Here is a 23,963-nt window from a genome sequence, read left to right on the forward strand (position 1 = left end):
AGTTTTCGGTGGCAGTGATGTAAACCAGGTTACACAATGCAAGTCTAATTTCAGACTCGCATTTAGTTTTTTATTTTGAAGTAGAAGAAAAAGGACAATATAGGTGGAAAATGGATGCTACTATTTAAATGGAGGGGGAAGTAGTAAATAAGTAGTTAATTACATGAATTAATACTGAGCAAATGCTTATTGCTGAAATTCCTTCCCTGCCCACTTCAAGAAAATCTTGCTCATTTCTCTCTATGATTAAACTGAAACTAGGAAGTAAGGGGCAGAGGCTAGAAAGAATGTCACTTCTTATAGGGCTCTTGTCTACTACATCTACAATTCCCTTAAAACAAATTCTTTACCATGGTATTCAGACAATGAACCCCTCCTGTTTCCCTCAATTTCCTGTTTACTGAAACACATTTGAGTACATCAGCAACTGGTGGTTGAAGCTATGATCCTAATCTGTCATCACTCCTCTGTCTAGATAATGAGAAGTCAAGATTTACTGGATTTTCAGGTAAGTGATCTCAGCTCTTCAAGTAATTTTTCCTTAATTGGCCAAGCTTTTGAGGCCTTCCACTCAACTTCATAGCGTTTCTCTGGGCTTGTCTACATGGGGAGGCACAGGAAAATTAGCCTGCCTGTAAAGTGATAACTTTTGAATGCTGCATCTGATCAATTTCAAAATTTCAAGGAACGTTCTAGGCATGAATGAGCTCAGACTTATTGATAAAAAGAAAAGGAGGACTTGTGGCACCTTAGAGACTAACAAATTTATTTGAGCATAAGCTTTCATGAGCTTATACTCAAATAAATTTGTTAGTCTCTAAGGTGCCACAAGTACTCCCTTTCTTTTTGCGGCTACAGAGTAACACGGCTGCTACTCTGAGACTTATTGATATGGGGGAAAACTGGAAAACCAGAAGGGGGAAAACAGGGGACACATGGAGCTTTGTCCATCTGTTTAGTAGAGCCACAATTTCAGGCACTTCTGCAGCTGTCTGTTGGTCAAAGAACTGGTTGATAGTGCCCATTAACATCTTCCAGCATAAAAACACCCTAACTCATCTCTTAACAATCCCAATAGAGTTTAACATGTTGACACCCTAAATGATTTATCCCCCAGACACAATGAAAAGAAATAATAATGGTGGGGGAAGGGGGAAATTGCAGGGGAGTCCGGTGGGACCAAAAGAGCCCCTGACACAGGGTCGGGGGGGGGGGGTGTTGGTGAACCTGGCATGGGGGGAAGGGGAGAACACAGATGGCCTGGCATGGTGGAAAGAAGAAAATGGGAAATTAGAGGGTATTGGTGAAGGGGAATGGCTGTGCATGCAGACCCTTGCATGTGGAGGAAAATAGCAGACCCTGGCAATCTGACATGATGATAAGAGACTCTCTCCAGGGGGCAAGAGGGGAACACGGAGCCCCTGGCATGAGAGAGGGGGACATTCCAGAGAGTCCCAGAAATAAAGGAGGATGAGGAGGTGGCACACAGGGAGCTTCCAGGGGGAGAATAGAGGGATGCAAGGAAGCATTGCAGGACGCAATGAGGTTGGCCTACAGAAGAAATGAAGTGTGTATTCCCCTGGTAGTTTCTAGAGACACATGAATAGGCTCAGATTTGGTCCTATTAGCTGTGATATATTAAAATGAGGTTTTGGTTTTTATTTGAGGAAATATTTACTGGGAAATGTATAATTGAAATAGGGGTAGAATGTAAATTATGAACAATAGAAGGGCAGCAACCTCCACCTAGGGAATGGTGAGAATAATCTAGCCCCCAAAGTAGGAAGTCTCTCTTTCTAAAGCTTTTAGGGCTGGTCCTGTAGCCTTTACTCATATGAGTATTAAGAGTTTAAAAAAACTTTTGAAGTGATAAATGGCTGTATTTTTTAAGTGATTTTTGACTCTATTTTCTGCCACCAGGAAACAAACGCTCAAAAATCCATAAAAAGAAAGTCTTAAGTTACAGAAGGCATCATGATGAGAGTATGTGTAAGTTATCTTACTTTTCCAACTAAAGAATTTATTTCTTTAAATAATAACCTAAAGTATTCAAACATTGAAATCTCAAGTTAGTGATGCTGATTGTAGTGAAAAATTAGACATATATTTTGTTCTAAAATTGTAGCCCATTTGTATAAAAAACAGTTAAGTTCTCTGAAAGTCGCATGTTTCAAAATGAAAACTGGGGGTTTGCTAGCACATAAAAAATTAATTCTGTTAATCGATACACTTCAAGATTTTAGGTCTAAATTACATAGGGCATAGACAGAACTTGGTGCTGCTTCCACTGAAGTAAAAATTAATGTCAAAGGGAGCAGAATTGGACCTATACATTCTTGGGGAAACTTGTATCTGTTGTTTTAATAGTCATGCCCTACATTGCAACCTGGATCTTTTGGTGTTGCTAGGCTGGTTTATACTGGAGAAATTTTCCACTGTCATCACCGTTTCAAAGACACTTCTGGTTTGAAGTGCCAGATAGGCAGAGGTAGGCCAAAGGGAGGGACATATTGGGACAGGGAGGAGGCATGGTTGGGGCAGACCTATGCCTTGGCAATTTTGCACCCCTGCAAAAACCACAACGGCCATTACAGTAAAGGTGCAACTGTGGCGGACAGTCCTCAGCGCTGCCCTAACTTGCCTGGGGACTGTACCAGCTTTCACATCCCCTGAATAGGGGTTGTGCAATCTTTGAACTTGTATATGAATCTGTCCCCTCCTCTCCAAATACACAAGTTGCCATGATGGTGCACAAGTGTTGCCAGCACCTTAATACTTATTCAGAGCAAGTCTCTCCAACATTGTATGTCCTGCATCAGGTTATACTGCGCCGCTGCAATGTGGCCATTAAGTCCTAGCATTACTGTAACATTGGTTCATTTAGTGTAATCTCACAGTCCTCCTCCACTATCTTCAGTGACTTCTTTATTGACAGCTGTTGGGACCTGTGCTGGGAACCATGAGAACCCTGCACGGAGTGCTGTTTGTCATCTTGCTTCACTGGTGTAGCTGAAACAAACAGTATTGCAACTTGCAATGGTGATATTTTCTCGCACAGAGCAGTCTTATAATTAACTAGTTTTTGAATAGAGAAAATCTCTATAACTCATTTTATCTTCTGGAAGCAATTCAGAGATAATCTGTAGCATCTACGGTTTCTTTGGCAGTTACATGAGAGTATGTATTAGAATTTTTGTATTTTTTAAAAAATTACTTATTTCTACTGCCAAAAGCAAGGAACAAATAATACCGGTTTGAAGCAAGCCATAGAAGGTGGCCTTAATAGGAACTTTCACTTGTCTGGGGAATGAGAGCCTCTAAGGATGGAGATTCCACCACCTCCCATTCCAGTGCTTCACCACCCTCCTAGTGAAATAGTGTTTTCTTATATCCAACCTAGACCTCCCCGACTGCAACTGGAGACCATTGCTTCTTGTTCTGTCATCTGCCGTCACTGAGAACAGCCAAGTTCCATCCTCTTTGGAACCCCACTTGAGGTAGTTGAAGGCTGTTATCAGATCCCCCCTCACTCGTCTCGTCTGGCTAGCCTAGTTGTGACTAACTGAAAGTCACAAGTGCCGCAATTCCCAGTCAGTAGAACCTGAAGCAGTATGAGTCTTCTAGTATGGAAGTTCCTGTAGTAAAAACATGGGAAAAGATGGCTTTTTGAGGACAATCTCAAAAATTGATCATAAAGAACTTGATTATCCTGCAGTAAATGAGGGAAACTTTACTCATGTTTCTTTTGGCTTGGTTAGGATTTATTTTCATTTGTTGTTAAATCTTATTTTTAAATCATATTACCACCTCTTGTTATGGAATGCCATTTTACAATTTAGCCAGCCAGCCTGTGACAGTCTAATAGGCACACTGTAAACTTTCCCCCAACTTTTCTTTCTTAATATGTCCCCTTCCTGGCTTATAGCATTCCTAGTCTGCCTGCACAGCTCAATCAATGTACCTCTATTCTGATTTGCAGCACCCTTGTTATTTCAGTTTTGGGCCTATTGAACAAGCAGTACTAGTCATGCAAAATCATGCCTTCGTTTTTTGGTTGTTTTTTTCATACCCAAAAATCATAGCACCACAGAAGTAAGTGATGGAAAAACCTACAGACCGCTGTGACGTTCCCCTGGTGTTATCTAGACCAGTGATCTGATAGATCACTCCAAGCCTTGACTCTGGGAGCCAGCCTTACTCTGCTCTGCTGTGAGAACCCCCACTCCTGGGCTGTTCATGTGCAGCCTCTGGCATATAAGCTGCTCCTTGGATTGTGCAACCGAATGACACTTGCCAATATCTCCAATCCCAGATACAACCCTGGGAGCCTCCATCTTGCAATATCCAGTTATGCTCGCTGGATGGTGCAAGCTTATATGAGTTTGTCAATTTAACAAAGAAATTGATATGTACCAGGCTTGTTATCCCAAGGGGAGTCTCTGACACGCTTCAAACCAAATACACTACTTCAGGCAGAATAAACAAACAAATTTATTAACTACAAAGATAGATTTTAAGTGATTATAAGTCAAAGCACAAGAAGTTGGATTTGGTCAAATGAAATAAAAGCAAAATGCATTTTAAGCTCATATTAACACTTTCAGTGCCCTTACAAACTTAGGTGCTTCTCACCACAGACTGGCTGGTTGCCCTTCAGCCAAACTCTCCCCTTTGATCAGCGCTTCAGTCGCTTGGTGGTAATGTCTGTAGGTGGAGATGGAAGACAGCCAGCATGGCAAACGTCTCTTCCTTTTATCATGTTCTTTTCTTCCCTCTTGGCTTTGCTCCCCACCCCCGCACCCCCACTTCAGGGTCAGGTGAGCATTACTTCATCGTAGTCCTGACTGACCAAGGGAAGGGGGGTGACTCACTCAAGAGTCCAACAGATCTTTTGTTGCTGCTTATGCCACTGTCTTTTGTTCCTGTGAGGCTGGGCTGGGTTTGTCCCATACATGCCCTGATGAGGTGTGAACTGCCCCTCTGTTCCTGGAGAGTTTTGCCTGGGCTTGTTTTAAGCCATGAGGACACATTTTCAGCCTCATAACTATAGACATGAAATTACAACCTATAACATTACTATAATAACAATGCTCAGTACATCATGAGCCTCCCAAAGACACCTGACATGACGACAAACTTTGCATTGGATACCACACAATCATATTATAAGGATGAACATGGCGATGCAGGGTATTCCCCTGAGATATAGAGTGTCACCCATTTAGTTTCACTGCAGAGTGGTTTCCTACAGTGTTATTTAATAGTGCTTTCTCCACTTCTAAGAGATGAGGCTTCCCTTCATTTCCTCAACTTTTCTGCACTTAACTAGGGATGAGTGGGCACATAATCAGCCCTATATTTTGCAGTGACAAGTGCAAATAGAGACACATGAGACCTCAGCAGATGTCAGTAAAAAATGTAGTGTATTTTCCGGGGGGAGGAGAAGAAGAGAGCAACAGTAATAAGAAATATCTCATTTTTAAAATGATACCAATAAGAAGCATGATGCTAGCTTGAAATGTAATTCAGACATGGTATTCTCTTTCTCCAGTTACTGACGGATGGAGGCCTGGACCCTTATTCTATTATTATTCTCACCAGTATGCTCATCTCTTAATTATCTGTTTGTTTAAAATAATCATATAAAGTTTTAAATCAACATCAGGCTTAAAGCACATTTCAGTCTCATGTTTATGATGATGATTGTGGATGTTTATTTGATACTAATTTACTAACAGAATATGATCTACAGGCATATATTTTTAGGACAAAATAGTATTTTAAAGTAATTTTCCTACTTTTAAAAATTACTAAAATTTAAAACCTCTGAAAATAAAATCAATAAGGCCTTACTAGTAAGTTGAAGAAAATAAACACCAGTAATAAACACAATTCAAGGTTTTAGACATAGTTTAACCCACACAGGGAATAGATTTCATCTGCTATATGAATACCAGACTTGTCTACAAAGTGAGATATAACATCACTCTGGATACCTATTTTTGACAGATGTAACTGGGGAAATACATAGGACTCATCCACTGCTCTGGATTTGGTTGTACATGGAACTTGAAAAGACAGTACATGGCATATCAATTATGCATTGTTGCCACAAGGTATAATTGAAACCCAGAGTTCTGAAAATTTTTTTTAAAAGAATTAGACATTATACGGATAAGGAGAACTCTAGTAACTACATGTGATAGGATAAAAATACATAAGGGACATATAGACATTAGGTGTCTGGAGTTAGGAAAAACTTCCCCCATGCATATATATGTTGGTGCATAGTTATCTACTCTGGAGCTTTCATGCCGTCCTCCAAAGCACCTGGTACTGATCACAATTGGAGAACAGATATTGGACTACATGGTCTACTGAACTAATTTGGGATGGCAACTCCTGCATTCTGAAAACTATTTAAACAGTAAAATGAGAATATTTGGATCAGAAGTAAATCCATGTACACTTAGGACTTTACTGTTGTCACTCTGCTGCATGCCAGAATCATTCAGAACTCATGGCAGCTGAGACAGAATTCAGATCTTCCTGCCCCAAAAGCACAGGTTCCCTGCCACTTCAGCTGTTGGAGATTCTCATGTAAGTGATGGCTATACAGGGCCTACAGCACAAGTTAAGCAGTACTGATCCCAGACAACAGAGGGCAATGGTGCATCCACACAAGCCAGCTAAAAAATAAATAAGAAAGACCGATATAGTGTGTGTATAATTGCAATGCACCTTTAACCATGGAATTGTTACCAAAACCAAACTTCTCAACCTTCCAACCTGTGAGTGGGTTACACTAGGAACCAAAATGTGTTATCAATGACTGAAATATGGAACACTGCTATTTCTTTGGATCAGCCCTAGCTCCTCAAGTCACCTAGCTGTCCAAAGAAAATAAATGTAAGCTATATACAAAAATTATATTAATGCAACATTTCTTTTAGGGTTTAATCACATACGTTAAGAAATATAGAGTTAAATTCCCACAGCAGCCTTAACCCTGCTCTTGTGTAATGCACAAGGATTTTCATTTGGGAATAAAAAAAAATCCCACACCCACCTTGAGTTCTGGTTCTAAAACTGATAAGAAAGAATGCAGAATTCTTTTACATTATTGAACTTTTCCTCTCCAGTAAGAAGTGATGGATATTTTGGTGTTTCTCTAGCCAGGGGTAAGTGAACTTACAGCTTCAAGTTCATCATTTTTAATGTAATTTAAAAATCAAGAACTGAAATTACTACTATGTAAGCAGCAAGACATTCAAGTAGCTCTAAATCACAGAGGCACTGAAGTAGTTGAGTGACCCCACAGCCACAGCAATTCAAGCCAGAAAAAGACATTGATAAAGAAAACGAGTGGGAACTAGAGTGCATTTAGCTCCATAAAACCAGAAATTGCATCATTGTTCTGCATCCTGCAAGGGGCTGAATGCCCTCAACTTTCACTGTGGCCTATGAGGGTGCAGGGAATTCAGATCTATGCAGGAGGCTTTGTAAGATCAGGACCCAAAAGCCAGAAGTGCATTCAGGGGGCCATCTGAAAGTTTGGAGGGAAGGGTACTTTACAATTAAAGTATGTACACATGCGAGGGTGGGAGAGATTTTTCTCATAGAAACTGCTTCATTCATAATATTTTGCATTGGGTGGTCACTGAATCTTGTTCTTAAATCCTCATGTTTTAGATTACAGTCAAAGAGTACCGAAAACTGGTAAGTTACTTTGTTTTGTTGTTACTGTGCTTCTTTACCCTGGAGACATGTGGAGCAGGATTCCCACACAACATCATCCTTTCCCAATGACTTTGCACTGAGATGTTTTATAGATGATTATTTGAGGACACAATTACTGTTCATGATCTTTAATCATAGTGGACCTGGTTATTTGTTTTTCAGTGATAATTTCTAACGTTTCTTAGTGGCATATTTTGTTCTCAGATCCACAGCTCAGTGGATCTGGTGCAGTTTTGCTGTGCATGGAGTGGGGTCATGGTTCAAGGCCACTGTAAAGGGGCTGCATGGATGGTCAGTGAATCCACTAGCCATTTCCCCATGTGGGGAGGGAGCAAGAGCTGCAAATGCTATTGCAGATTCAGAGCGGCAGCTGCAGCCATGGTGCAGACCCAGTGCTGCGCCATGGGCTGGAGTGGGGAAAGAATACATCTCTTCTTCCTGAGAAATCCTCTCTATAATATAGGTCAGACCCACAACTACAGGATGGAGAGGAAGGGAAATGTGGGCAATATGCCATAAACAGAAAATTGAAAAACTATTTGCTTAATAATACTAATTCCAATTTTTAAAAAATCTTCTAAATTTTGGTCTCTTCTTTCAATATATTAGGTCAAAGAGCTATACTGTTAGACACGACAGAACAATCACCGGACAGTAAGTTATAAGAATTAATTTAAACTGTGAATTTTGGGGGGTGTGGATGACTCTGAATTGATAAAACAGTGGGCGATCTCTTATTTCTAGTCATTGAACTAATCTATCCCAACTTGGCAGTGACCAAAAATTACCACCATCTGGTAACTGTTCTGTTTTTTATGTGTACTTATTTGCTGGTTACTCAGTCTAGTTCCTAGTGAGGAGGAATCCAAATCACAAAAAACCCACCATAACAATTGTCAATAACTGAAAATATTGGTCTTGGTCCCAGTATAGACTAAAAGAATGGAACGTGCATGAACACTGCACTACCTTCTCATCTCTAAACAGTGGTCTGTCCAGGTCAGGTTGAGAGATACACTTTAGTGGGGTAGATTGCTGTGCTGCTGTCCATGTTCCTTCTCTTTTGTGGATAGAGAACTTAAATTTCCAGGTCTGTTAATCCAGGACCATTCACCAGCACTAAATGGAACTAGCACAAATACAGCATTTCCAAGCCCTTTCTAACAGGGTTTTGGCCCTGAACATCAAAAGTCTAATGTGATATGTTGCTTTTCCTTGGGCCATATTGTGGCATTTATTTTTAAATAGAACTCACTTGAAATCAGTGGAGAGTTCTGCTTAAAATTCTCTAGTACAATATTGTCCCTTATTAAATATTTCAAATGAAAAAAAATCTTTTATTGAAATGTTTATCTAAATTTTAAACATTTTAGTTTTCAGGACTGTTCAAACACCACAGCTTCTTAGTAAGTAATATATGTCATAATATTGCTTTAAAACTCTAAATGTTGACAAAAAAAGCTACATGTTGTTCACTACAATTAGCACATCAACAAAACTCCATCAGGCGAAAACACTGAGAAATGCACCTATTGAATAGGCACCTTGATTGTATCAGGGAAACAAGCTGATTTTGCTTTTATTCAGCATAAATAATATAATACATTTTTCTCATGAAGATGCTAAAGATCTTTACAAACAGTAAGTAAATTAATCTTCACTACATCCCTGGGATGGAGTTAGGTAGTATTATTCCCTTTTTACATATAGTTTAAACTAAGACAAAGAAGTCCTGACTCTTAGCTCCCTGCTCAAACCAGATAATAATTTATCATTTTATGTTTCTTTTTTATTCTTCACCGTTTGTTCTAAATATTCTTGAAACTTAGTGTGTCTGCTTACCATTTTGAAGCTTGAGGCTGTTTCCTCTGCAGTCACAGAAGTTTTGCCATTGACTTAAGTGAAAAGAAGAGCCAGGTCCTTTGTCTTTTCTGAAATGAAGAATACTTATTTCCCCTCCCCTCAGTAGACCCATCTACTAAGGCACACATGGAATGAAACAAGCTCCCATAGGAGTTGATAAAGAGTGTTATGTATAAGCCCCCAAAAATCAGGAAATGTCAAAGTTAAGGTTGTATGTACAATGCTAAATCTATCCTTTGTGCATATGCATGATGATATGCAGCCTGATTCTGGTCTTACTTTTGCTGCTGTACATCAGGAGCCAGCTCAGCCCAGAGCCCTCTCCCACACCCAAACTCCCTCCTGGAGCCTGTACTCAGTGGTGAGCTGGAGCCAGTTTGCACTGGTTCGCACGAAGTGGTTGTTAAATTTTGAAGCAGTTTTAGAACCAGTTGTTAACCTGCTTCCCTGCAGGGGGCGCTGAGGCTTTGATGGGCTCTGGCCGAGAAGTGATGTAATTCCTCCTCCGGCCGCTGGGGGCGCTGCGCTGTGGGAGCCATGTGGGCTGCCGCCTGGCCCTGGCAGGAGCCCTGTTGCTGCTGCTGCTCCCCCGACCCCTGGCCCTGGGGCTCCCGCTGCTGCCTGGTGGGTCCCCGGCTGCTCTGCTGGGCCTGGGCTGCGTCCTGCTGCTCGGGCTGCTCCGAGCTGCTCTCCCCGTGAACACCCACCACCCTGCCCGCAGCCAGCCCCTGCCTCCAGCGACCCCCGCACCCTCTGCCCGCAGCCAGCCCCTGCTTCCAGCCACCCCCGCACCCTCTGCCCGCAGCCAGCCCCTGCCGCACCCCCTGCCCTGACTGCAGCCAGCCCCCATCTCCAGCCACCCCCACACCCCCTGCCTCCAGCCACCCCCACACCCCCTGCCTCCAGCCACCCCCGCACCCTCTGCCCGCAGCCAGCCCCTGCCTCCAGCCACCCCCGCACCCCCTGCCCGCAGCCAGCCCCTGCCTCCAGCCACCCCCGCACCCTCTGCCCGCAGCCAGCCCCTGCTTCCAGCCACCCCCGCACCCCCTGCCCGCAGCCAGCCCCTGCTTCCAGCCACCCCCGCACCCCTTGCCCGCAGCCAGCCCCTGCCTCCAGCCACCCCCGCACCCTCTGCCTGCAGCCAGCCCCTGCCCTGCCTCCAGCCAGCCCGTCTCCAGCCACCCCCTGACCTGCCCTAACCAGCCCGTCTCCATCCGCCCCTGCACCTCCTGCCTGCAGCCAGCCCCTGCCTCCAGCCACCCCCTGCCCTGCCTCCAGCCAGCCCGTCTCCAGCCACCCCCTGACCTGCCCTAACCAGCCCCTGTCTCCATCCGCCCCTGCACCTCCTGCCTGCAGCCAGCCCCTGCCTCCAGCCACCCCCTGCCCTGCCTCCAGCCAGCCCGTCTCCAGCCATCCCCTGACCTGCCCTAACCAGCCCGTCTCCATCCGCCCCGCACCTCCTGCTCGCAGCCAGCCCGTCTCCAGCCACCCCTGCACCCCCTGCCTGCAGCCAGCCCCTGCCGCACCCCCTGCCCTGTCCACACCAGCCCCTGCCGTACCCCCTGCCCTGCCTGCGGCGAGCCCGTCTCCTGCCACCCCCTGCCCTGCCCGCACCAGCCCCTGCCGCACTCCTTGCCCTGCCCGCAGCCAGCCCGTCTCCAGCCACCGCCTGCCCTGCCCTCACCAGCCCCTGTCTCCATCCGCCCCTCACCTCCTGCCCGCAGCCAGCCCCTGTCTCCAGCCACCCCTGCACCCTGTGCCTGCAGCCAGCCCCTGCCGCACCCCCTGCCCTGTCCACACCAGCCCTGCACCCCCTGCCCTGTCCACACCAGCCCCGCACCCCCTACCCTGCCTGCAGCCAGCCCCTGTCGCACCCCCTGCCCTGTCTCCAGCCAGCCCCGCACCCCCTGCCCACAGCCACACCCGCTGCCCTGCCCACAACCAGCCCTTGCCGCACCCCCTGCCCTGTATCCAGCCAACCCTTGCCGCACGCACCCCCTGCCCTGTCTCCAGCCAGCCGCGCACCCCCTGCCCTCAGTCAGCCCCTGCCACACACACCCCCTGCCCTGCCTGCAGCCAGCCCCGCACCCCCTGCCCTGCCTGCAGCCAGCCCCGCACCCCCTGCCCTGCCCGCAGCCAGCCCCTGCCGCACCCACTGCCCTGCCCGCAGCCAGCCCCTTCCGCGCCCCCTGCCCTGTATCCAGCCAACCCCTGCCGCATGCACCCCCTGCCCTGTCTCCAGCCAGCCCCGCACCCCCCTGCCCTGCCTCCAGCCACACCCCACACCCTCCTGTCTCCAGCCAGCTCCACACCCCCTGCCCTGCCTGCAGCTAACCCTGCACCCCCTGCCTCCAGCTAGCCCTGCCCCACGTCCCTGTCTGCAGCTGGCCCCACGTCCGCTGGTCCCAAGGCAGTAACCCTGCATACCTGCTTAAATGAGGGGGGCAGGGAGCAGCTGGGACCCACACATGTGCACATCCTAGGGTGACCAGACAGCAAGTGTGAAAAATCAGGACAGGCGGTGGGGGGTAATAGGAGCTTATATAAGAAAAAGACCCCAAAATCGGGACTGTCCCTATAAAATCGGGACATCTGGTCACCCTAGCACACCCCCAGGGAGTGGCAGGGACCCACACATGTGAAACGGAGCTCATTTCTAGTTCAGGCCCATCTTTTTAAAAAAGAACTTTAGGTAGGGTTAACATACATCCGTATTTTCCCGGACAGGTCAGGCTTTTTGGTTCTTAAATCGCCGTCTGGGAGGAATGTTTAAATTTTAAAAATTCCTCCCGGGAAAATACGGACGTATGGTAACCCTATTGGTACAAAAAATACACACTGTGGCACATCCCTTAAATCAGAACTTTTTATCAGGAACCGGTTGTTAAGATTTTGGCAGCTCATCACTGCCTGTACTCCCTCTTGCACCCCTGCCCCAGGCTCAACCCAGAGCCCCCTTCCACAATCCAAACCCCTCGGCCCCATATCCCAGCCCAGAGCCCACACCCCCTCCCACACCCCAACTCCTGCCCCAGCTTGGTGAAAGTGAGTGAGGGTTGGGGAGAGCGAGTGACAGAGGGAGGGGGGATGAAATGAGTGGGGGCAGGGCTTTGGAGAAGGGGCAGGGCGTGGCCTCGGGGAAGGAGTGGGCCAGGGGTGGGGCAAGGTGTTTGGGTTTGTGCAGTTAGACAGTTTGCAACCCTATGTAGCCAACTTATACATTTAGTTGCATATTGATTTTTACAATAAAGTGTTTGTAATTCTTTGGACTTTGCCTAAAGTTTAATTATGCACATATGTAGTAAATGAAAAATACAAAATAAATATTCTACCCCTCTACTATACCAGCTCCTCAGTACTGTAGAAAACTACTCATTTACACAACCCATTATTTTCTCACTCCTAACTAGAATTCCATTGCCCACATTCTAGAAGGGCATTCTTTGTACAACCAATTGACTCAATACTACTAACACTTGCAATATCAGCGCCATTAGGATTTTTTTTTATTAACATTAAGAGCTCTCTCTCTCTCTCCGTGTTTTTAGTCAATGAATATCCACATTTCCTCTTGCAACTGCCCAGACAAAATGATGTCATTTGTTTAAATACTGATGGACAGCCGCAAACTTCCATAAACCTAATATCAGATCCTGACAAAGGTGAGATTACCAAATCTTACATATAATATAAACAGGTAACTATTGCTGGTCAGGCATTTCTGAACAAAACATTTTCACCAGAAGGGTAGGTTTGATTAGTGTCTTTGGAGGCTCCTCCTCCGGCCAACCCGCTGAGGCTTCTGATTATGAATACAAATTCTGGGACTTCGGCATGTCCCTAATCTTTACTATACACCAGCATATCTTAACAGATTCAGGATCTAATGTTTCTAGTGCAGACATGCACACACATTAACAATCCATCAGTAGAATGAATGTGGGCTTGTGCTCACGTGGGCTATGGCTCCCTCAAGCCACCAGTGACCAGACAGCCTGTTGCTGCTAAGGTCAAGAGTAATCTGTGCAAGACATTGAGCACCTAGGTCAGGGGGCATATATGCTGGCCATTACCATTGGCCCCAAATGACTTTTCCACGACTATGGCCATAGAGGGCTTCTGGAGAGTAAATTCTGCAAATGTGGATAGGAAATTGGAGCAGGATGCAGCTCAGGAGCTGAATTTTGGCCCCTTAAATACAACACACAAAAGAGCTGTAACAATAGCTTTTTTGTTTTGGTTTGGTTTTTTAACTTAATATTGTGTCCCTTGACTAGTCTACATTAATGGCACTTTCAGGAATCTCTGTGACTGGTAAGCTTGGGAGAAATAGAAATCACTTTGTGCTGTTTGAAATTACCTACCTGGATCCTCATGTGCAACTCCATGTATCAAAGGAAGGCATTATGCTGAGCTATGGTGGTCATACCACCAAACTCCCATGGGCAAAGTCTGCCTCCTCTACAATCCAAAGGTAAGAAATGTCATCATGTGTTTTCCTTTATTTGAGAGAGAGAGTCTGATTTTCACCTAACTCATTTGTACACTCACGATTTTCTGGATTCAAATAACCTCAGACCCAAGTTATGTATCTTAGATGTCTACCTGACTGTGTCCAGATATCTGGTAGTTAGGCAATTAACTAACCTAACTGAGGCCTGAAATTATTTGTACCTACACATTGCAGGTGCGAAAGGGAGAGATTGGGTTTTTAAAACCCAGCCTCATGTCAATAGAGTGAAACATTTTAATAGGGTAATAAATAGTTTCTGCCTGCTCCTACTTAGGAGTCAAAACATTAATTTTCCCAGAAAGAGACTTTGATCCAACAACGTTTTATTTGAAAAGACTTTGTTCCTAATTTGCTGAAAGATTACTGTCAATTTTATTTTTTCATCTAATGGATTTTGGTGCAGCAAAGTCAACCAGTTGCTTTCACTCTGTGTTTATTGTATTATTACAGTCTTATTGGTTGATACCAAATGTACTGTGTGCTTCACCCAATCAGAGATCACATATAAAAGTACAGTTATTAAAGTATATTGCATTTTCATAAATAAGTTGTTTTCAAAAAAGCTGAGATTTTCTTATTCTTAAAATTTAACAGTAACTAATGTTTGGGCCTCTGACAGTATGAGTGAATGGCGCAGATAGTTTTGTATAGGTATCTGTAATTTTATTACATTTCTGCTGTTTGAGAAGTGTGTTTTAAATTTTATGATTGGATTGGCTAACTGATTTAGTTAGAATACCTTACCAACACACAAAAGATATGAATTCAAAAGGAGACTCTAGATATCCAATTCTCTTGGTTCCTTTGGTTAACTAATATACACCTCAAAGACCAGTTGTGGACAAGAACAAAAGTTGCAAAGTGAGCTGCTCAAAATTTCCTTGTAGTCTAGACAAGGCCAGCAAGTGTGCTGGATTTATGTCACACACACAGGATGGACCCTTTAATGAAGTGCTTGGTTTCTCAACATTTAGACCAAGATCTGAATTTTTATAACCCTTAGAGGTATTGGGATTCAGGAGTTTCGTTTGGATCATTATAGCAAGGGGCCAGCTATAAGTGAAAATCTGGATTTAAATCCATTCAACTTTGTGTGTCTTCAGATTATGGCTGATTGATTCAGGCTCACCTCTCTTAAGATCTGATATAAACTTCTTGAGTTCATGTGGCTTTTTAAAAAGAAAATAATAATAATGATGGACATCTATATTCTCCAAATCCATGTAGGGTAAGAATCAGAAGTAATAAACTACAACAAGAAAGTCAGGTCCTGAATATCGTATGGGAGACTATTCTTGTAAAATACCCAAGAGAGTTTTGACAAGTATCTGAACCTCTAAATTTTCATCCATCATTAGTGCTAATTACAATATTTTGTATGTTGTACTTTTTTCCATTATTAAAATCATGAAAAAGCACATTCTTTTCCCTCTTCTCGAAGCAGTTTTTTGCCCTGGGCAAAAAGGCATTTTCACTAGCAAAAAATCCTGCTAATTTAACATTTTTTCTGTTAACTATATTAGCTGATGTGTATTTTAGGGCATGTGGGGGAGGAGGCAAATTACTGTACATTTTGCTGTATAGAAATTGTGACCTCAGTTCAAGTTTAGTGCATAAAGAAACCTGATTACAAAGGGCAGCAGCATATATACAATAAATCAGGTCCTGGTCCATGACTAGGCCTCCTAGGCACAACAGCAATGCAAATAATAATACCACCACCAAATACTCAAGTCCTATAGCAGTATCTTAACATTTTTCTGAGGAAAAACAGGATTGCTTTTTTTCCTAGGCTGAAGATTGCAGTTGAAAAAGAAAGAAGTCTTACAATGTCAGCATCTGACAACATCACAATAAAAATTGCTTTTGTAAAGTCTCCAAATCGTTTCCTTGGATTATATTTCATGGACACTGACCATTTTTCTGACAAAGCCAGTGGACTTCTTGGTATGTATCATCCAAGTAGTGTAGTATGGCCTAGGAAAGGAAGAATGGTGTTGCAGTTAAATTACTGAAATGGAACTCAGGAGATCTGAGTTCTGTTGCCAATTCAGCCACAGATTTGGGCAAGTCATTACATTTCTCTGGGCTAAATTCTGCTCTTCTTACTGATGTTGATCTGTACTTTATTCCAGGAATAATTTTATTGATTTCCCACAGAAAATATTTAGACTTTTGTGCCTTAGTCCCCTACTAGTAAAATGGGGATAATAATACATCTCTATGTCACAGTGATCTAGAGGAGGTGCTCAGTTAGAATCATAGAATCATAGAATATCAGGGTTGAAAGGGACCTCAGGAGGTTATCTAGTCCAACCCCCTGCTCAAAGCAGGACCAATCCCCAATTAAATCATCCCAGCCAGGGCTTTGTCAAGCCTGACCTTAAAAACTTATAAGGAAGGAGATTCCACCACCTTCCTAGATAACGCATTCCAGTGTTTCACCACCCTCCTAGTGAAAACGTTTTTCCTAATATCCAACTTAAATCTCCCCCACTGCAACTTGAGACCATTACTCCTTGTTCTGTCATCTGCTACCACTGAGAACAGCCTAGATCCATCCTCTTTGGAACCCCCTTTCAGGTAGTTGAAAGCAGCTATCAAATCCCCCCTCATTCTTCTCTTCCGTAGACTAAACATCCCAGTTCTCTCAGCCTCTCCTCATAAGTCATGTGTTCCAGTCCCCTAATCATTTTTGTTGCCCTCTGCTGGACTCTTTCCAATTTTTCCACATCCTTCTTGTAGTATGGGGCTCAAAACTGGACACAGTACTCCAGATGAGGCCTCACCAGTGTCGAATAGAGGGGAACGATCACGTCCCTTGATCTGCTGGCAATGCCCCTACTTATACATCCCAAAATGCCATTGGCCTTCTTGGCAACAAGGGCACACTGTTGACTCATATCCAGCTTCTCGTCCACTGTAATCCCTAGGTCCTTTTCTGCAGAGTGATGAGCACCACAGAAAAGCTTATAAATAGCCTACAAATAATAATAATGGCATGTACAAATAATCCAGCAATGCTGAAATGTGAAATCCTGCTGCATCAGAATGGTGTTCCTCTTTACCAGGTGTTAATGTTTCCCATTGCTGAGCACAAATGCAAAATACTTTAGCTCTTAGCATTAGAAAATCTGACACTTTGCACCTGAGTTACTACACAGTCTAATACTATATTTTTAATTGGTGGTTTAAGTACAGGTGGAACCAAGAGGCATCACAAGCGATCTGCCGTCTCTAAATAGTTTATATAGTGCTCCAGCCTTCTTTCAGTGCTTGGGTAGCACCCATGAGGGGTTTTTAGGATCCTTGTGCCCAGATGTCTGGTGTTCAAAAATGTATGTTTATCTGGTAGATATTCAGATGGTGAAAAGCAAACTTTTCCACAGGCAAGTGGAAAATTCATTTATACTTTTACATGTACTTGCACATTTTCTGATTAATTGTCAATTCCATCCAGAAATTTGCCTATCAGTTAGATATTTCTGAGTCCTTAACTTTGATTTCCTTGAGCAAACTCTTGAGCTCCTTACTCAGATCTTACTAGGTTTGTGCTTTGGCAAGTCTCATTAAAATCAATGAATAATTAACATGAGTTAGCTGAAATCAAGGGGAGTTTACCTGAGGAAGGAGCTCTAGATTTGGTCCAGTAACCTAATTTAATCACCCAATATCATGCTTCTGTAACAAAGCAATCCAGACTCAGCTCCATGATGTTCTGGAGCCTTCTGGAACAGTCTTGTCCTCAGACCACGCTATAGTGCTATATTTCCTTTAAGAAATGGTACATTCAGGGATGGGCTTACATAACACTTTTGTGGCCAACTTCAGAAAAGCCAGACTTTCTGAACAGCAAAAGCCTATCTCCTGAATCTACAGTGAGAAAAGTACAGCAAGTACTTTTGATATAAAATAGCGAATAAATTGCCTCTCCGGGCTCTTGATTATAAAAGTCACAAAATAAAATTAGGAGTACATCATGTGTTTTCCCCTTCTCCACCACAGAAAACACGCAAACATCTCAGCCTGATGTAATTCGAAAGGAGGGGAAAAAACCCTTTCCTTAAAATATATTGTCCAAAAATCTTTTTCAGACAGAAAGATGTGGTATATCCCAAAGCTAGAGACGAATAAATGTATATATAGGAGTCAATGGGATACTGTGTGAGCGTAAGGGTTTATGTGTGAATCTGTTTGCAGCATTTCGTCCTGGGATCATAAGAATCCTAGATAAGTATGTAGGATCAAAGAGAATGACTTCTGAAACAAGGGAGCTGCCTTAGAGTTTTCAGAAAACTTCCATCATATGCCTTTTATTGTTGGTTTGTAGGACTACTACAACTTGAATTACATGGAGCAGCTAGTATTTTCTCAGGCAGACAACTACTTATCCTGGAACCATACCAGTTGTTCTGATTAAATGAACTAAAATATATATTTTTAAAAGTTTTCTGATAAATGTGATTTTGAAATATTTTTGTTTCTGTGTTTCTAAGGTCAGTTTTACTTTGATACACGTCTGGAAAGTAATCCTGGAGCAAGTCAGAGAGAGGATGAAAGAGTCCTCAGTGTTCATGGACAAAAGCATAGAGTAACCAGGTAAAATGGACCAGTGGTGTGTGGGAGGGGGAGGAGTATATGCTTTATTAATGCGATTTACTTTGTTTTAATATTCTATATTCAATAAGAGACACCTCAAAGATTTAGTGGGTTAAAACTATGTATCAGTGGCAAACATGCTGGAGATTAGAACAAATTCAACAATTTAAAGTGTTTGATTGCAGTAATAGTTGTCTTAAACAATGTCAATTGAATTGTAGAGTAAGTCGTCCAACGGTTTGCGACAGCTTGAATTTGTTGATCTCGCAAGCCTCATCGGTTTTCCTAGTTTGGGAGACATTTCAACTTGTTGGATATTGGTTGTTTGTAGATGTCTAATGAATGGGTATATGGCTCAGAGCATTAAATAGGTGCATTTTTTGTTAGTTTTGTTAGCGAATAAATGCATTTTAAAAACCCTACATTTCTCCTCCCATCCTCATTTCATCACTGGCATTCTACTTGCTTCAGGAATCCAATTCAAAATTGGTCTGTTTATTTTATACAAACTTTCAAGCATTTTGAGATACCATTTTTATGAAAGATGCTATCCAAAATAGGGTCTCAGTACTATCATCAGGTTGGTGTGGGTGAACCTCTTGTACCTGTACAAAGCCCCAGTGACTGCAAAGGCAGCCTCTGCAGGCATAAGGGTCAGCCTACCCTGTCAGGGTTCCCTCCCACTCTGAACTCTAGGGTACAGATGTGGGGACCCGCATGAAAGCCCCCTAAGTTTATTTCTACCAGCTTAGGTTAAAAACTTCCCCAAGGCACAAAACCTTTGTCCTTGGATGGTACGCTACCACCACCAAGTGATTTAGACAAAGAATCAGGGAAAGGACCACTTGGAATTCCTATTCCCCCAAAATATCCCCCCAAACCCTACACCCCCTTCCTGGGAAGGCTTGACAATAATATGCCAACCAAACAGGTAAACCAGATTCTTAAAAAAACAGAACTTTATTATAAAGAAAAAAAAAGTAAAAGAAGCACCTCTGTAAAACCCAGGATGGAAGGTAACTTTACAGGGTAATCAGATTCAAAACACAGAGGATTCCCCACTAAGCAAAACTTTAAAGTTACAAAAAACAGGGATAAACCTCCCTCTTAGCATAGAGAAAATTCACAAGTTGAAAACAAAAGGTAATCTAACGCGCCTTGCCTTATTTACTTACTCTTTTTGCAATATTGAGACTCACTCTAGGATGGTTTATAGGAGAAGGAGTTTTCTGACCTGGTGCTTCTCTGCTTCCCAAGCAAACACACAAACAAAGCCTCCCCCCACCCCAGATTTGAAAGTATCTTCTTTCCCCATTGGTCCTTTTGGTCAGGTGCCAACCAGGTTATTTGAGCTTCTTAACCCCTTACAGATAAGGAGGAATTCTAGGCTACCCTTAGCTGTATGGTTATGACACACCCAGATTTGATTGGAGTATGGTGGCCTAAAGTTTGAATGTTTTCTTCATGAGTTGTTTTTCTTTTTGTTTCAGACAATACAAGAAAGATTACAGGCTAGAGTCAGCCACTGGTACTATTTCCTGCTGGTCATTACGTATAACTCCCTAAAGAAAAACACTTAGGGAAAGGAAACAGTAAAATGATGATGTTTCAGACACTTCTGACTTAATTTCACCTATACATAATAATCTTATGATTTTCTTTCAGCTTTGCTTGCTAATATATATATATATATATATATATATATATATACATATGTCAAAAATAATTTTACCTCTGAAATATTGTTATTATACTTAATAATTGGGAACTTGGAGTTTGCTTTTTATGTAATTTTTAAAGGGCTTATAGTATATTTGGTTTTAAGATATATTGAAAATGTACATAAATGAAACTGGAGGTGAACTTCAAGTAAAGAATAAAACAGTGCCACACTGGACAAGAGAAGACATGCTCTATGATGAACAGTTTCATATTTGGAAGTAATGATGAACAGTTACACTAGCTAATCAAATGTGTTTGAAAACAAGGGTTCAGTAACACTGAAAAGGGATGATAGTGCTGTACTAGAGTTGCAATACAAGGAATACACTAATAATAGTTTTCTAAAATGTACGTTCATGCTTTCATTTTTGCTTATAATTCATACTGTTGTCTCATTGCTAAGTGCTTCCTGGCACATGAACTAAGTATAGGGGTAGTATTTCCTTTAGCAGTTCTCTCATACTGATTGAATTGTGGAAGAAATACAAAGCTTTGCTGAATTTCCTCTGTTTGTAAGTTAGTTTTTTAAACATAATGTTCAAAAATTGTGATATTTGCAGCAATAACATGAATGATGACAGGTTATCTCTTACGAATCTATAGTAGAGGCTGGATTAATAATTAAGGTTGTAAATTGTTTTATTTAGTCACATTTTAAACCTAATTTCAAATTCTTCCACCCTTCTAACTTTCAGAGACAAAAAAGCATCATTTTTCTGGCTTGCAATCTAGCATGGATATTTGCTGGCAAAGTTTGATATGATGTTTCACAACTACTGGAAAATGTTTCACAACTATTGGACATGTTAAAATAAGGCATAATTTGTAAGGGTAAAATTTTCAAAAGTGTCTAGTTACTTGAGTCTAAGGCCTATTTCCATTAGGACTAAATACCTAAGTCATTTTTGAAAATGAGACATAGGCTCCTTAAGTCACTTAGAAACTTTTGAATATTTTACCCTAGATCTTCTAACTATTTTTGCAGAGATATTTCAAAGTCATCATGTCTTTAGAATTTCAATCTGTACAGACCCTTGAACCCAAAAATACTTCGTCATGAGCCAGCATTTTTCTTAAAGTTTGTGGGAGGCAATCTTTCCATCACATACAAAATATAGTCAATCTATAGCTAGATTTCACACATCATTATTTTAAAATCATTTATAAAAAGAGAGAGACAATTTCTAGACAAAAACATTGATACAAATAATTTTGTAAACAGATATAATTTTAGGTTCAATTTTTTAAGAAGCGTACACACACAGTGATTGAGTTCCATTACCTGAATTGCTTGTGCAATCATGATAATATGCACAAAATGGACCATTACATATCCAACAGCGTGCAGATTGTCAGAACAGACCACCAAACTACTGAACACAACACCCACAATTTATCATACTGTAAGTATTCTAAAAATATAAAGAATGGGAAATATTGGAATTAACCTCAGTGCATTATGTAACATTGAAACTAGTTCATACTGGAAATATTATCAATTGACTTATTGCAAATACACTGCTCCCACTCATATATGGGGCACCTAGCAAAACACAGACCCTCTTCCACTTTAACTGCCTGTTGACAGCAAGAAACACCAATATCCATAGGTGTAAATATATAATAAGAAAATGGGGACCTAGGGGGGAGGCAGCAAAGAAAAGAGAAAATTTTGTTTGATGCAGAAAAGAAAATTAAAATAAGTCCCACCCTTCTCTTGTCTCCATGCACTGATACATCTGCGTGCTCTCTCTCTGCTCTGATATCTCCTATTTCCCTCTTAAACCACACTGAACCAGCTGGTAGTGGAGAAAGAGTTGAGTGCAGTTGTGAGGAAACTGCTCAACAATTCTCTGCCCCAAGGTCTTTGTGAGGTGGGCATAGTCATCTTCAGCAGTCCCCTGCAGAGATAGTTCTTTCCTACGTCTCGTAGACCAGGGAATGAATCTGTAATAACAACATTTTCCTGGGAATGTTGGATCATATTAAAGAAGTTCTGTATTAAAATCACAAATGAGTTGATTCCCCATAGTTTAAATTCCAGGGTATTACTAATTAAGAGGTCTCTTGGTTTTTGGTACTGTTTCTCTCCCTCTATGGGTGAAACTTGCAAGCTGCTAATTGTGTTAGTACATTCTAAGACAGAGTCTGTTCTCAAAGCAATTCACAGAGAGAGAGAGACTCAAAGCAATACTCTAACAACAGAAACAGCACCCAGAGACTCCCCGCCCTTTTGTTGTATTAACAATTGTGATTAAAATAGAGATAGAGGATGTATGTGGATGGATGCTTGGTGTGGATAATAACTGAATGATCAGGGAGGTGCCAGCCTAAGAATTCAGTGTCCATTGGCTGAAGAAGGCGTCAAGTGGAAATAACTAGAGGACCCCCAGAGGGCAGACTGGAATCCACCCAACAGCCTCAAGAATGGGAGAACCAAAGAACAAGATAACATCTAGCAGCACAGAGCCGTCAGGAATGTGCTATCTGCTGATTGATTCAGCAACAGCATGATGAAGCAATTCCCACAGACTGGCATAGGAAAAAATTCCTATAAAAATAGACTCTAAAAAGTGAGAACTTTGGGGTCTGATTCTGCAAACCAACTTCCAGGAGCATCAGATGAGCATCTGACAAGGCCCTGCTCCCTCCTCATGTCCAGGCCACCTGGCCAGTGGCTTGGCATGAGCAACTCTAAGGCTGGTAACTATGATAAAACCTTGCAGAACCTGTGTGTGTGTGTGTATGAATGAATGTGTGAATAAATATGAGATTGAATGGAATGTTATAGCTGTAACTAACTGCTTACTATGATTTTTTCTGTATTCACAATAAATGTGGTATTTTGCCTTTTCCTCTTTAATAAGATCCTGCTGGTTTTTATTTTATTGGTATAACAGGAAAGGGTTATCATGCTGCTCCAGGTTAGTCAGAGACAGCTGAGAGGTGCTGAGGATATGCTCACACCTGACAACTCAGCCACAATGAGCTGATGAGACATGCATTTTGCCTAGATTAAACAGGAAACTGAAGATATGGTTGGGTCCCACATTGCCTTGTGCCCCATAATTGCTCAGGCTGAGTGGGTGGATGCATTTGGACACTATCAATCCTTCCAGTCCAACACCTGAGAGAAAATGTTAGGTTTTTTCCTCAGCCTAATAACTGTTAACTTGTAGAATCAAAATTCTGAATCAAGCAAATTTAATATAAAATAATCTTTTTTGTTTCCATGGCCGACTTCGTTCTTTCCCATTTCTCTTCTTGTCCTCCATTTTATTCTTCTATAACTTTTCATCTTTTTTTCCTTCAGTTTTTATTACAGTCCATGTGTGCCCTCAGACCCAGATTTCTATTTCAATTTTTAAAAATGTTTCCACTATTTTTACTATTTATAACCCTCACTGTTAACAATTTGCACCTTATTTCTAACCCAGTTCTGATCCCCTCTCACCTGCCATGTGCGCACCCTCAGTGGAGTCCCTATCCCACCTCACCTTGCATCCCTCCCTCATCTCCCATGCCC

At 42.2% G+C, this 23,963-nt stretch overlaps 1 protein-coding gene across 1 annotated transcript in view; it reads left to right on the forward strand.

Annotated features, from left to right (window-relative positions):
• Window positions 1–20,375, forward strand: part of LOC102930188 (inter-alpha-trypsin inhibitor heavy chain H4) — a 40,247-nt gene extending 19,872 nt beyond the window's left edge. Inside the window, exons 14-24 of the mRNA XM_043551137.1 lie at window positions 476–508; window positions 1,921–1,989; window positions 7,143–7,181; window positions 7,693–7,719; window positions 8,350–8,394; window positions 9,114–9,146; window positions 13,152–13,265; window positions 13,903–14,077; window positions 15,909–16,063; window positions 18,613–18,715; window positions 20,206–20,375. Coding sequence (XP_043407072.1) covers window positions 476–508; window positions 1,921–1,989; window positions 7,143–7,181; window positions 7,693–7,719; window positions 8,350–8,394; window positions 9,114–9,146; window positions 13,152–13,265; window positions 13,903–14,077; window positions 15,909–16,063; window positions 18,613–18,715; window positions 20,206–20,281 — 869 coding nt within the window. The 3' untranslated portion in view covers window positions 20,282–20,375. The remainder of the gene's footprint in view (window positions 1–475; window positions 509–1,920; window positions 1,990–7,142; window positions 7,182–7,692; window positions 7,720–8,349; window positions 8,395–9,113; window positions 9,147–13,151; window positions 13,266–13,902; window positions 14,078–15,908; window positions 16,064–18,612; window positions 18,716–20,205) is intronic.
• Window positions 20,376–23,963: the final 3,588 nt, after the last annotated feature.

Source organism: Chelonia mydas, chromosome 7 (genome assembly GCF_015237465.2).
Source record: "Chelonia mydas isolate rCheMyd1 chromosome 7, rCheMyd1.pri.v2, whole genome shotgun sequence".
Classification (NCBI taxonomy): domain Eukaryota; kingdom Metazoa; phylum Chordata; order Testudines; family Cheloniidae; genus Chelonia; species Chelonia mydas.